The 11254-nt window shown below is 41.6% G+C and overlaps 2 protein-coding genes across 3 annotated transcripts; one reads left to right on the top strand and one right to left on the bottom strand.

Annotated features, from left to right (window-relative positions):
* Positions 1–230: 230 nt before the first annotated feature.
* LOC107278481 (uncharacterized) lies at positions 231–2981 on the bottom strand. The gene is made up of 4 exons (XM_015766452.3): positions 2837–2981; positions 2592–2723; positions 783–851; positions 231–683 (listed from the first exon to the last, which is right to left on the bottom strand). Exons 1-4 carry the CDS (start codon positions 2852–2854, stop codon positions 300–302), a joined length of 603 nt encoding a protein of 200 aa, XP_015621938.1. The 5' UTR covers positions 2855–2981; the 3' UTR covers positions 231–299.
* Positions 2982–6107: 3126 nt separating this feature from the next.
* Positions 6108–10822, top strand: LOC4324896 (PHD finger protein ALFIN-LIKE 6-like). 2 transcript variants are annotated; one of them, NM_001405447.1, is made up of 5 exons: positions 6108–6482; positions 6569–6601; positions 7450–7678; positions 10091–10220; positions 10295–10822. In NM_001405447.1, the coding sequence occupies exons 1-5, from the start codon at positions 6332–6334 to the stop codon at positions 10565–10567; spliced, it is 816 nt and encodes a 271-aa protein (NP_001392376.1). In that variant the 5' UTR covers positions 6108–6331; the 3' UTR covers positions 10568–10822. The 2 variants fall into 2 exon arrangements, with proteins under 2 accessions (NP_001392376.1, NP_001392377.1); NM_001405448.1 differs by having other exon boundaries at positions 10292–10822.
* The last annotated feature ends 432 nt before the right edge of the window (positions 10823–11254 follow it).

Genomic DNA, 11254 nt, shown 5'->3' with positions numbered 1-11254 from the left:
AAAACGAAAAATGTCTTGTATCGTTACCGCCAAAGTTCTAACAACTAGTAACATATAGGCTTTTCTGTCGTCACTTCAAAATATATGCTAGATAACCTAGTAATGGATCTCCCTTCGCCTCTACATCCTGAGAAACTATCAATGTAGAAGCCCTGTGACAAGCCTCATGTTAGAAAACGATAGGCGAACAAACAATAAAAAACAATAGATCAATCACAAAAGACACGAGATTTAACGTGGAAAACCCTCCCAAAACAGGAGAGAAAAAACCACGGGCGCCAGCCAGCAAAATATCTTCACTATATCTGAGGTGAGGTTACATCGCCGCACGGCGGCTTACAAGAGGTATATATATAATGGAACCCTAAAAAGGATGATGATCCGTACGGCAGAAGCTGGCCTTTATTAAGTGTAAATAAATTTGGATCACAACTCAACACCTCAAGCTTAACCAGCTTCAAACGGGTCTTGGCAAGAAGTGACTTGTCGGCGTAAATCTCTTCCTGCGTTTCATTGTTTTTTGTTCTTGTGGACTTGATTCTTCTCAAGATATCAGCGCTTGGAGATGACTTAACAGCAGCCTTCAAACTTGTTATTTTATCATCAAGTGACCGTTTCATCTCATAAAGGTCAGCAATATGAATCAACAGACGTCCTTCCTCCAATTTAATTGATCTAAGGGCCTTCAGTCAGGTAAAAATAAAGATAGATTGCGTTAAAAGAAAAAGATAAATGGATGTATAAAGATCACCAATACTTTAGAAGCATGATAAGAGCATTACCTCATCAAAGGAGAATACAAAAGAATAGGCATTTGCAACTTCTTGGTCTGATATCCCATCCATGTTAATCTGAATTTACAAGCAATTAGTTCCAACAAGGATAAATCAATCATGGCAAAAGTGGTGCTGAATAAGTAAAACACTAAAAAGAATCTCATATAACAAATGGAGAAACAAAAAAACTAGAAGAAACAGAAACTACAGTGGCAAGAAAGGCATGTTATGGTGGAAATCCTAACCGCTCAACCTCCTGACAGCGATCAAGGTTTCTGGCAAGATTCCTCCATGGCTCTTTGTATTTGCATTGGATTCCAGTGCTCTGTTTCTTGTTTCCAAACTTGTTTTGGTCAGCTGTATCATTTCCATCTAGGTTTCTACTTTCTAGTGGGTATAAAGGTGAGAACGGTTTCTCTTGCCTGAGGTATTTGATTCAGTACCGATCTTATGGCATCTTCATTCAGCAAGTTTGAGCATAGAAGTTGGTCTTTCCAAGCTATCACAGTCCACAGCACATTCAGTTTATGGAATCTACAGTTTTGCACATAAGGGAGTGAACTAGGAGGGAGATCTTCATGCTCTTTGCAAGCCAGCCAGGAATACAAACGAATCAAGTGACAGCAATCTGGAAGGGAAGAAAACAGTGCAAGGGGCGATGTGCAAAAACTGAAATGGATACTGAATTTGATATTGATATGGGTTCAGAATAAATGAGACAGTGCAGAATGAATGAGCCTATAAAAAAATGTTGCAAGTGCCGGGGAACAAAAATAAGGTATGCAAAATCTCTGGAAAAGAAGCGGGAGCAACAAGGCACCATAGCTGGCTGCCAACCAAGATAATAACACCTCAGTGCATGTCATCCAGTGAGATACCGGTCATTGTTCCTGATTCAGTGCCTTTATCTAAGAGAAATTTGAACCTTAAAAAGACAGTGAAGAAGGACTGAAGGAACTGATCCAGAACTAGAATAATAAGAAAGCAGTAACTGATCCATCCTAGTTTGCACCAAGGTGATCCTCTTTCACCTTACTTCTTCCTTTTCGCTGATAGTTCATCTGACCTTTTAGAAAAGGAAATTCATGATGATAATATCAAAACTCTGAAAATCAGTCAAAGTGCCCATGGTGTATCCCATCTCATATTTGCGGATGATAACCTCCTGTTTTTGTAACGCGGAGGTAATTCAGCAAATTGTATAAAGGGGATCAAGTTTGCTATTGGGATGGATCAATTAATTTTCCTATCAAGTGCTCCCTTATGAAGGACAGCTGTAACCAAGCTTTATATGATGAGATGTGTTTTACTCTAGAGGTGGACAGAGTATCATTTCAGCCTACACCTGAAGGAAGAATGAAACCCGTTAGATTCCAATTTTCGAAAGAGAAGTTGAGCAAGAGGCACAACAGCTTTCTGCTGGGGCAAAAGAGGTCTTGATTACATCAGTTGCACAAGCTATACCGATGTAAATCATGTGTTTTCCACCTGCCAGTCTGTGTGTGTGATGAGCTTACCCAGTGCATCCAGAAGACCAGAACTATTGGCAGGGTGAAGGATAATAGAGGAGAATTCATTGGATACCTCGGGGGAAAAAAAGAAGCTAAATCCTTGGGAGGTTTTTGTTTTAGAGACTTGGCATTTTTCAATCTAGTTTGCCAGTTTGGCAAGCTTGTGTCATATTGAGTTCCCTGATACTAGCCTTTATTCTCAAATGTTAAAAGGAAGAGTAAATTCACAGAACTGTAATTTTTTGGGTTAAAACTATCACTTCGCCAACTAAGAAACCATTATTCCATTAGCCAATCCCCATACCTTGGAGCCAATCACAGGGCAGTAGTCATCTTCAGCTGGTCCTTGCGGTTGCTGGGAAGCCCCGCCCCCTCCCTCGCTGAGGCGCCTCTTCTCCTCCCGGGACCTGCGGAGGATTCTCCCACCCCCATGGCGCTAAAACCAACACGGAAACCGCAAGTCAGAAACTCCAAGTTCGTCACATCGCCCATACGCGCGCACGGCGAACCAACCATGGCTAGTGACTGACGAGATGACGAAAATCTTACCCTGATGATCCTTGCCATTGGAGCACCAGTGCTGCGCCTGCCTCTCCCGCGATCTCGCTGGCGAGGGGCGCCGCCACAGCGCGGTGGAGGAAGACGATGGGGGCGGCGAGACGAGACGGTCACGAGGAGGAGGTGGGGTTTTTCCGGGGAGGGGAGGAAGGGAGGAGGGGGTTTTCTACTTTTTCTTTGGGAGCGGAGCGGAGCAGAGCAGAGGACGATCACTACGAGACAGAGGAGAGAGAAAGGGGACAGTTAGTCGACTGGTTGGGCCGAACGGCCCAGCACTGCTTTGCTAGGTCCGTTTTGCCTATCATCTCTTGCCTATGCTCGAGTAGTTTTCCTCAACGATAAAATCGGGTATGACCTCTTATTCAATCTTTGAAAACTGATGTAAATCAAATCCTTTGTAGTTTCAGCAGCGGTTTCTTCCTACGTGGTACCCATGGGACCCTCATGTCAGTGAAAAAAAATTAACAATCCCACATGTCAGTCGTCTTAATCTTCTTCTTTTTTTCCTCCACCGACGTCGTTTTCGCCCCGCATGCTGCCACTTTCACTATCGCCGCTCCGGTGATGCTAGCTACTGCCACCCCCGCTTGGAGAGAGAAAACACACTCGAGAGAGAGGGGTAAGGAAAAAGAAAAATATATTAGGATGGCCAACATATCAGGCTGTTAATTCTTTTCACCAATATATGGGGTCCCATGAGTATACGTAGAACGAAACTGCTTCTGAAACCACCAAGAAAGGGAGGGGGCGATTGATTGGTTTCAGGCCCGGTTGCACAATTGTCGCTGCAAGAAACAACCCACAGCTGCATGGGCCAGAATCCATGAAGAAAATATGTTATTTTGTAAAGGAAGAGCTGGTTAATTTAATGTGAGAAGCTATATATATTTAACAAAAGAGTAAAGTGCATTAGCGGTCCTTAAATTTATAGGGTTGTGTCATATAGATCCCTAAACTCTCAGAATGCATATCCAAGTCCCATAACTTATCAAAGTGTACCATCTAGGTCCCAAATTGACACATCCCCTCTAGAATCCTACGTGGCGCTGATGTGACAATGCCACATGGACGTGACGTGTCCTTTTCTCTTTTTTTCTTCTTTTCTTTTTCTTTTTCGTTTTCTTCTCATTCTTCTTTTTTCCCTTTCTTCTGCACAGGTCATAGAGGAAGGGGAAAAGGAGAAGAAAATAAGAAAAAGGAAAAAAAATTAAATGGGTCCTATTTGTCAGTCAAAATAATGCCACGTCGTGTCCGTGTGGCATGACACGTCAACGCCACGTAGGATCCTGAAGGGGTTGCGGCGATTTGGGACCTGGATGACACACTATGACAAGTTCTGGGACTTGGATATGCATTTTGAAAGTTTAGAGACCTAAATGACACAGCTCTATAAGTTTAAGGACCGTCTGTACACTTTACTCTTAACAAAAATGGTAGAGGTGTTTATATTTTAGAACAGATAGAGTAGGGTATAGGGTTGAAGAATTTTGACTATGAAAAAAAAACATCTTATAATATCAAAAAGAGTAGTACATTTTTTTAGTTTATAATACTTAAGACTCAATTAATCATATGCTAATTGAGACTCATTAACAAAACGACTTATTAGCATATGATTAATTGGAACTTAAGTATTAGAAACTGAAAAAAAATGTACACTTACTTTTTCATATTATAAGACGTTTTGATTTTTTTTTAAGTCAAACTCTTTAAGTTTAACTAAGTTTATTTAAAATTTTAGCAGTATCTACAACATCAAATTAGTTTCACTAGTACTAACATTGAATATATTTTGATAATATGTTTAAACGGAGGGAATATTTATTTTTTAAAAAAGAAAACTTATATATACAAAGTATTTAAAAAAACACCGTTTAGCCGTTCACGATACGAGCTCACTGTAAACGTAGGCATTCCTAACTTTAGTATTGCTTCAACTAATTAATCATCTTTGTTTCCAAAAACAGAATGCGCGATGTCCTTTAGATTCTTCCTGTCTCACCGGGCCAATCAGTGGTCAATGGAGCAAGAGAGCATGCACAACAGTGTGTTTCAGCTTCGGACAGCAAAACCCGAGGAAAACAAGCCCGTCACTCCATCTCACTCTCACGTAAATGTGAACAAAATCCAAGAGGGAAAAGATAAGCGCAAATTAACCACACAGTACTGGATGCCTTCATCCAATCTGAACCTCATCTTCGCGGGTGCACCTCCTTTGATCAGTTTGTAAAGCTCTTAACTCCGATGCATCAAGCTGAATTTGTTTAGTTACACGTTAAAATTAGAAGTTTGACTAAAATTAAAAGTTTAAAGACAAAAGTTAAAAGTTTATGTGTGTAGGAAAGTTTCGATGTGATGAAAAAGTTGAAAGTTTGAAGAAAAAGTTAGGAAACAGGCTTACTACATGAATTGGCATTCGTCTCAAGGTGTCCGTGTCTGCCATGGATGGAATTTGATTAAGCTGGAAGCACAGCATATGCAGTGGCAACTGGCAAGCAGGTTGAAGTGAACTGTGGCACTGTGCAGTGTGTTGCCAATCTGGCAGCCATGGCCATTGCTGACCTGCTGCCTCTACCTGCTTCTTCCTCAATGAGTGGCCTGGCCAGTGGCCACTGGATGTGCTTGCATGTCCCTTTCACGGTTGGTGCATCGGTTCCTTTCGCGCCACTCATCAAACCAACCTGTGTCGAGATTGCGACAGGTGCATTTGCACCTGAGAGGCAAACAATTTGCAATGAAAGTTCAGAGAGTTCAGGTCGTCTGCATTGTTCACTGGTACTGTCCATATAGATAGGACAGACATAGTGGTAGACATACTAAGTAGAATTTCTGTCATCGATTCTTCTATCATTACTATCTGGACATTGACATATGTACATTACTGTGTCGCTATCTATTAGCAGTAGAAAAGGTTGTTCTTGGATAAACCATATGATCATCAGATACTTATGGTGTTATCAATCAACAGACGAGTTGACGATAATGGTAAGATTCATCATTAATTCAAATAATTGCTGTCATTTCATATTTTTCAAACGTAGGGTCAAATTTAGAAAACCCTTATTATGAGCCTCATACATACGAAGAGAAAACACACATGTTCTTTTGTTTTTTTTGTATGGGGACAAAAAAAAAAGCACAAGGCAAAACGAATTCCTCGAGTCCACCGTGGACCGGGCCCATGCACCGAAACACGAGTTCTGGGCCTTGGGCCTTCTGGCTCAGTTCGGAGACCAGCACGCACACGTTTAAGGATCAGATGGACCGGGTTCACAACCTCGCGTAAACACCCACGAAATTCTCCGCAAAAGATAAAAATAAAATAAAATAAAACCCACCCCCCTTCTCCTCTCCTCCATCTCCTCGCTTCGTCCCGTTCACACCACCACCGTCTCGTCGCCTCGTCGGCGGCGTCTCCTCCGCGCGAGGGTCCCCCCCCAAACCCTAGCCGCCGCCATTGCCACGCGCGCGCCCCCCACCCCACGAATGGAAGGAGGCGGAGGCGGAGGCGGAGGCGGTGGCGGAGGTGGAGGTGGAGGAGGCGGAGGCGGGGCACCGTACGCCACGCGCACGGCGGAGGAGGTCTTCCGCGACCTCCGGGGCCGCCGCGCCGGCATGATCAAGGCCCTCACCACCGGTACGCCGCGCGCGCGCTCCCTCCCTTACCCGATTTCTCAGTCGCCCCGCGGATTCGTGTGACTGAGCTGGTTGTTTGTTTTGCAGATGTGGAGAAGTTTTACAAGCTCTGCGACCCTGGTGAGTGCGCGCCGGTTTCGATCTCTTCGTGTTCCTCGCCCCGGGTGGGGGATTGGGAGCGGAGGAGCTTTCCGTGTTTTTGCTGCTTCGTTTTGTTTGCTCAAGTGCTAGATTGGATGCTAAATTTGGAAAAAAAAAATTCGCTCTTTCTCCACTTTGGTGCTTGGGTTGGAACTTGGAATTATTGGTGATTCTGTAGTTTTGATCAATGCTGCGCTGTGTTGTAGTTGTTGGATTCTGGTAAGAGATTGGAGCTCGGGACTCCAGTTTCCCAAGGAAAACGGGGAGAAGATTTTGGGGGTTGATTGGAAACTGTGGTGGATAAGTTGGTAGGTTTCGTTTTTTTGCTGGGTTGCTATCACTGGCTGCTGCCATTAGAGATTGCTGAGAATTTTAGTCCTATTGGTGCCATGGGATTATCGAGTAGTTGACTTCGGCGTGTTTGGATGCCCTATCCATGCTTGTGTGCGCGTGCCCTTGCTTGTTTGATTCGGTTTTATTGCAACAGACAATTCAGTAAAACCGTAGCATATGATGCTTGGATAATATGCTACTACCGAGTTGGAAGTGTATCTTTCATTGCATGGATGGTACTGTGCGTCTGGTTGTAATACGTGGTTGGTTGCTTGTGTTACTTACCCTATACTAGTAATTAATGTCTGATCTGCTTATGTGCTATTATTAAATGTTACTATTATGACTTGGTCCGCAGTGCTGTCTACTTGAGCCTTGCACTCTCGTTAGCAGCTGGGCATACATAGTAGTAGAGCAACTTCTAAGCTCTGAACACTATTACTCAGCAGATTGTTCGTAGGGTTTATGGGTACTAATTCTTCTGTTTTGAACAGAAAAGGAGAACTTGTGCCTTTATGGATATCCTAATGAAACATGGGAGGTGACCTTGCCAGCTGAGGAAGTGCCCCCAGAGATCCCTGAACCAGCATTGGGAATCAACTTCGCTAGGGATGGCATGAATGAGAAAGACTGGTTGGCGTTAGTCGCAGTTCACAGTGATTCCTGGTTACTGTCTGTTGCATTCTACTTTGGAGCCCGATTTGGTTTTGACAGAGAAGCAAGGTAATTTTTTTTCGCCAAAAAAATCCTGCAGTTTTCTTAGTCAAAATGACATGAATGTTTTCTATGGCTTCTGGTGGCTGACCCGCCACATAGAGTTGTCATTTGATCAAATTTTGAGCAGCAAATCAGTATGCATCACATTTAGGATTAGGTTCTGGAATTCCTGTCCTGATCAGTTTCTGGAATTGCTGGCTGCCAGCAATATTCTTAGTGTTATTTAATGGACACGAAACTGAAAGAGACTATGACAATATCTAAAGGAGTGAATGTTTCTTTAAGCTATGTAATTCACAGTCACTTCATATTCTCGAAAGGTTTTATTAGGAACAGCACAAAAGTATGACCGAAAAGCCGTTAATTCCAGTTATAACTGAATTGAATTTATTTCATGGTTCCATGTAAGCTTGGCAGGAAACTTTTGTACTTATGATCTGACCAGTTATTGAAGATTTGCTAAAATAGAGTAGATTTCAGTTTGAACTACAGCAATAAACACAGTTCACTCTCGCTATTATAGGCTAGATTTCAGTTTGAACTACAGCAATAAACACAGTTCACCGTCGCTATTATAGGCTAGATTTCAGTCTAACCTACAGCAACGATGTGCATCATCTAACATTGGGACTGTTAATTGAAAAGGTCCTGGGCTACTTTTCTTGGTGAACATGTAAAAAGGATGGGACTGTCATTGGCAAGTTGAGTTAGCGAGAAATATCTAATCTAAATCAGTTAAAGTGATGTTTGTACATTTCTAGTTCTCTGTTGAAACATTTCTAGTGCATGGTATACCAGCCTTTAATTCAGTGTTTGTTAAGAGGATGAAATTACGAAGTCTATGTTTGTTTGCTGCTTGGAGATATATGCTAATGTTCATCACATACTATTAAGCTATTCAGAGGATCTATTTTCTTGTAAATGTGGTTTCCATACTTTTTAGAGTAAATTAATGCGCTTAGAAATGTTCATGTTGTAGAAGCATAATGTAATACATGCTTTACGTCTAATGCTACTCAGACGCGATTTTGCAGAATAGATTGTGGAAAGTGTTACCAGAATTCCAGAATATAAGAAAATGCACACCATGTTGTAGGAGGATGTGCAACATTTTTTTTATTCAATAATCATAATCAGCAGTGCTAATCATTTATATCTAACAATTCATTTTTATTTTTAGTATTGTTACTCATTTCAATCTCTACAAAATCAAAGGATCTTCACCTTGAATTCTTACATTTGTCTTTTTCTAAACATGCATACACACTAAGCGCACAGACAAACTATTTCCTGTCACATGCTCAAGTTTACAGACCAAATAGAATCAAATTTCACTGTGGTTCTGAATGTTTTTCTGTTCACCATCTTGGATTGACTCCACTCGCTGCACAGAGTTATCATTATTTGAGTTTCTTTTCTAATAGAGGCTGTTTATCTCTGGTGTTATCTTGCTTAAAATGGTTTTGGCTAGTTATTTAGCAGCAACCAAGGTGTTTTGTGGTCTAACGAGTTTTTCTAAACAGTGCTATTATTTTGTTCTAGTATATTAAATATAGTTATATACTTTTATTATAATAATTCAACATGTTTTCATAATGGGGCCCATGATATTTGAATTTCCGTATATTATTATTATTTGTATGTGTTTTTGCTCTTCCTTCTCTTATATATGTTTCCTTCACCTTCGTTTGCTTTTAATTATTCATAATGTATTGTAAGTTTGCAACATTAACCGTTCAATTACAAATTTTGAGGCCTCATTCTGGATATCCTATGAAACCTTAGTAGTAGTTCGCCATCAAAACTTTGGATGATCTTGGACAAATTGTCAAGGCTTAGAATGGGGTATTTTGGTGAATCAACAAATACTGTTGTCCTGTGTTCTCCGTTAACCCTGAGCTTGCATTTTCACCTTAATCGGTTTCTTTATGTTCCTACCTCCTCAGCTTTGTTTTATCATCTATTACTAACTCAGATTTCAGTTAGAAATTTCAGATGTTTCTCTTAAATTATATACAACAGCAACTGTATTCAATTGTATCCAAGTAACAAAAAGTGCTTACCATTTAATGAGGCAAGGATAATCTTAAGTTAGCTGTGTCTTAACACTCGAGAGCTAAGACAACCTCACAACCGTGAGTCAAAATACAGAGGGTTTCGCTAGTTGGTTCTCATAATCACTATAAGCTTGTGGGTTGTGTTGAAGGAGAATGAATATCTTGCCAAATATGTGTATTACCACAGTTTAGTTTGTGATGTCTGACCTAGCCAAACTGAAGTTCATCTGAATTTGACATGTTTAGTTTTATTTTATCTTTTTCTTAGAAAACTGCTGTCTGGCCACTGGCTATTTTATCCCTAGTTCAGGCTTGCTTGCACTCCTAAGTTACATTTTGGTTCTACTATTTTCTTATGCAGGAGGCGACTCTTTAATATGATAAACAATTTGCCAACAATATTTGAGGTAGTGACAGGAGCCGCTAAGAAGCAGGCGAAAGAAAAGACTCCCAACAGTAGTAGCAAGAGCAACAAGCCTAGTTCGAAAGTGGTAAATTAATGAGCATGCACTTCTGTTTTATCGTGACTTGAATCTCTGCTGAGTACAATTTCTTTCTGCAGCAGTCAAAAGCTGAGTCTCGTTCGAAATCTAAGCTGTCAGCCCCCAAGGATGAAGAGGGAAGTGGTGATGATGAGGGAGAGGAAGAGGAGGATGACCATGACAACACTTTGTGTGGGACCTGTGGAACCAACGATGGCAAGGACGAGTTCTGGATCTGTTGCGATAACTGCGAGAAGTGGTATCATGGGAAGTGCGTCAAGATCACACCCGCTCGTGCCGAGCATATCAAGCAGTACAAGTGCCCGGACTGCACCAACAAGAGGGCCCGGGCATGAGTAACAAGAAGCTGTGTCGAACTGTGTTAGAGTGGAGTTGTCAATCTCCGGATGTCATGATCTCTTAGATATTATCTTGCCCTAGCTTTTCTAGTTTGTAAGCTTGTCTCTAATTTAATTTTAAACTGTAACTGTTGATTAACCTACCTGTGTTTAAAGCTTCATCTTTCCTGTGTTAATTCTAGCATTCATAGTGTGTAAACTTGCACATCTTGTGTCAACTGAAGCCTGAAGGTACGGCGGCTCCCCTGACCATTCTTTGTGTCTGTTTCCTGGATTTTTCACATTTTGGTCTTTTTGAAAAACTTATTTCGTAAATAGACCCCTGAAAAAACTTATCCCAGAAATGGTCTTTTTTGGGGCGCAGCGCCAGCCTCTCTGGCGCCGTCCTCCTGCCACATGGCACACGCGAACTGACGTGGCAGGAGGAGAGCGCCCGCCCTAGGGAGGAGGGCGCCGCCCCCCCCCCCCCCCAACCCCTCACCTCCATTCATGTTTCTCTGTATGAAGTTGCAACGGTATCATTTTTGTTTTATTTTTTCGGATGTTTTTTCACACTTAGGATCACGATACAACCAAATTTAAACTCGAACTATCACTTAGCTAAGTCTGAAAATAGCTAGCATACCACTTAGTCTACTTTGCACCTTCACTAAAATTAGACCATAACTCCTTTATTAAAACCTT

The sequence above is a fragment of the Oryza sativa genome, chromosome 1 (genome assembly GCF_034140825.1).
Source record: "Oryza sativa Japonica Group chromosome 1, ASM3414082v1".
In the NCBI taxonomy this organism is placed as follows: domain Eukaryota; kingdom Viridiplantae; phylum Streptophyta; class Magnoliopsida; order Poales; family Poaceae; genus Oryza; species Oryza sativa.
Note: the sequence above shows the minus strand (reverse complement) of the source record. Positions and strands in the feature narration are given on the sequence as shown.

What these genes read in the sequence shown, in the direction of transcription:
- LOC107278481 (XM_015766452.3), bottom strand. An exon ending in GCCCTGTGATTGGCTCCAAG is followed by an intron (nt 852 to 2,591) that starts GTATGGGGATTG and finishes TTGTAAATTCAG; the next exon opens with ATTAACATGGATGGGATATC. An exon ending in TTGTATTCTCCTTTGATGAG is followed by an intron (nt 684 to 782) that starts GTAATGCTCTTA and finishes ACCTGACTGAAG; the next exon opens with GCCCTTAGATCAATTAAATT.
- LOC4324896 (NM_001405448.1), top strand. Translation starts at nt 6,332, where the DNA reads ATGGAAGGAGGCGGAGGCGGAGGCGGAGGCGGTGGCGGAGGTGGAGGT. An exon ending in TTACAAGCTCTGCGACCCTG is followed by an intron (nt 6,602 to 7,449) that starts GTGAGTGCGCGC and finishes TGTTTTGAACAG; the next exon opens with AAAAGGAGAACTTGTGCCTT. An exon ending in GGTTTTGACAGAGAAGCAAG is followed by an intron (nt 7,679 to 10,090) that starts GTAATTTTTTTT and finishes TTTCTTATGCAG; the next exon opens with GAGGCGACTCTTTAATATGA.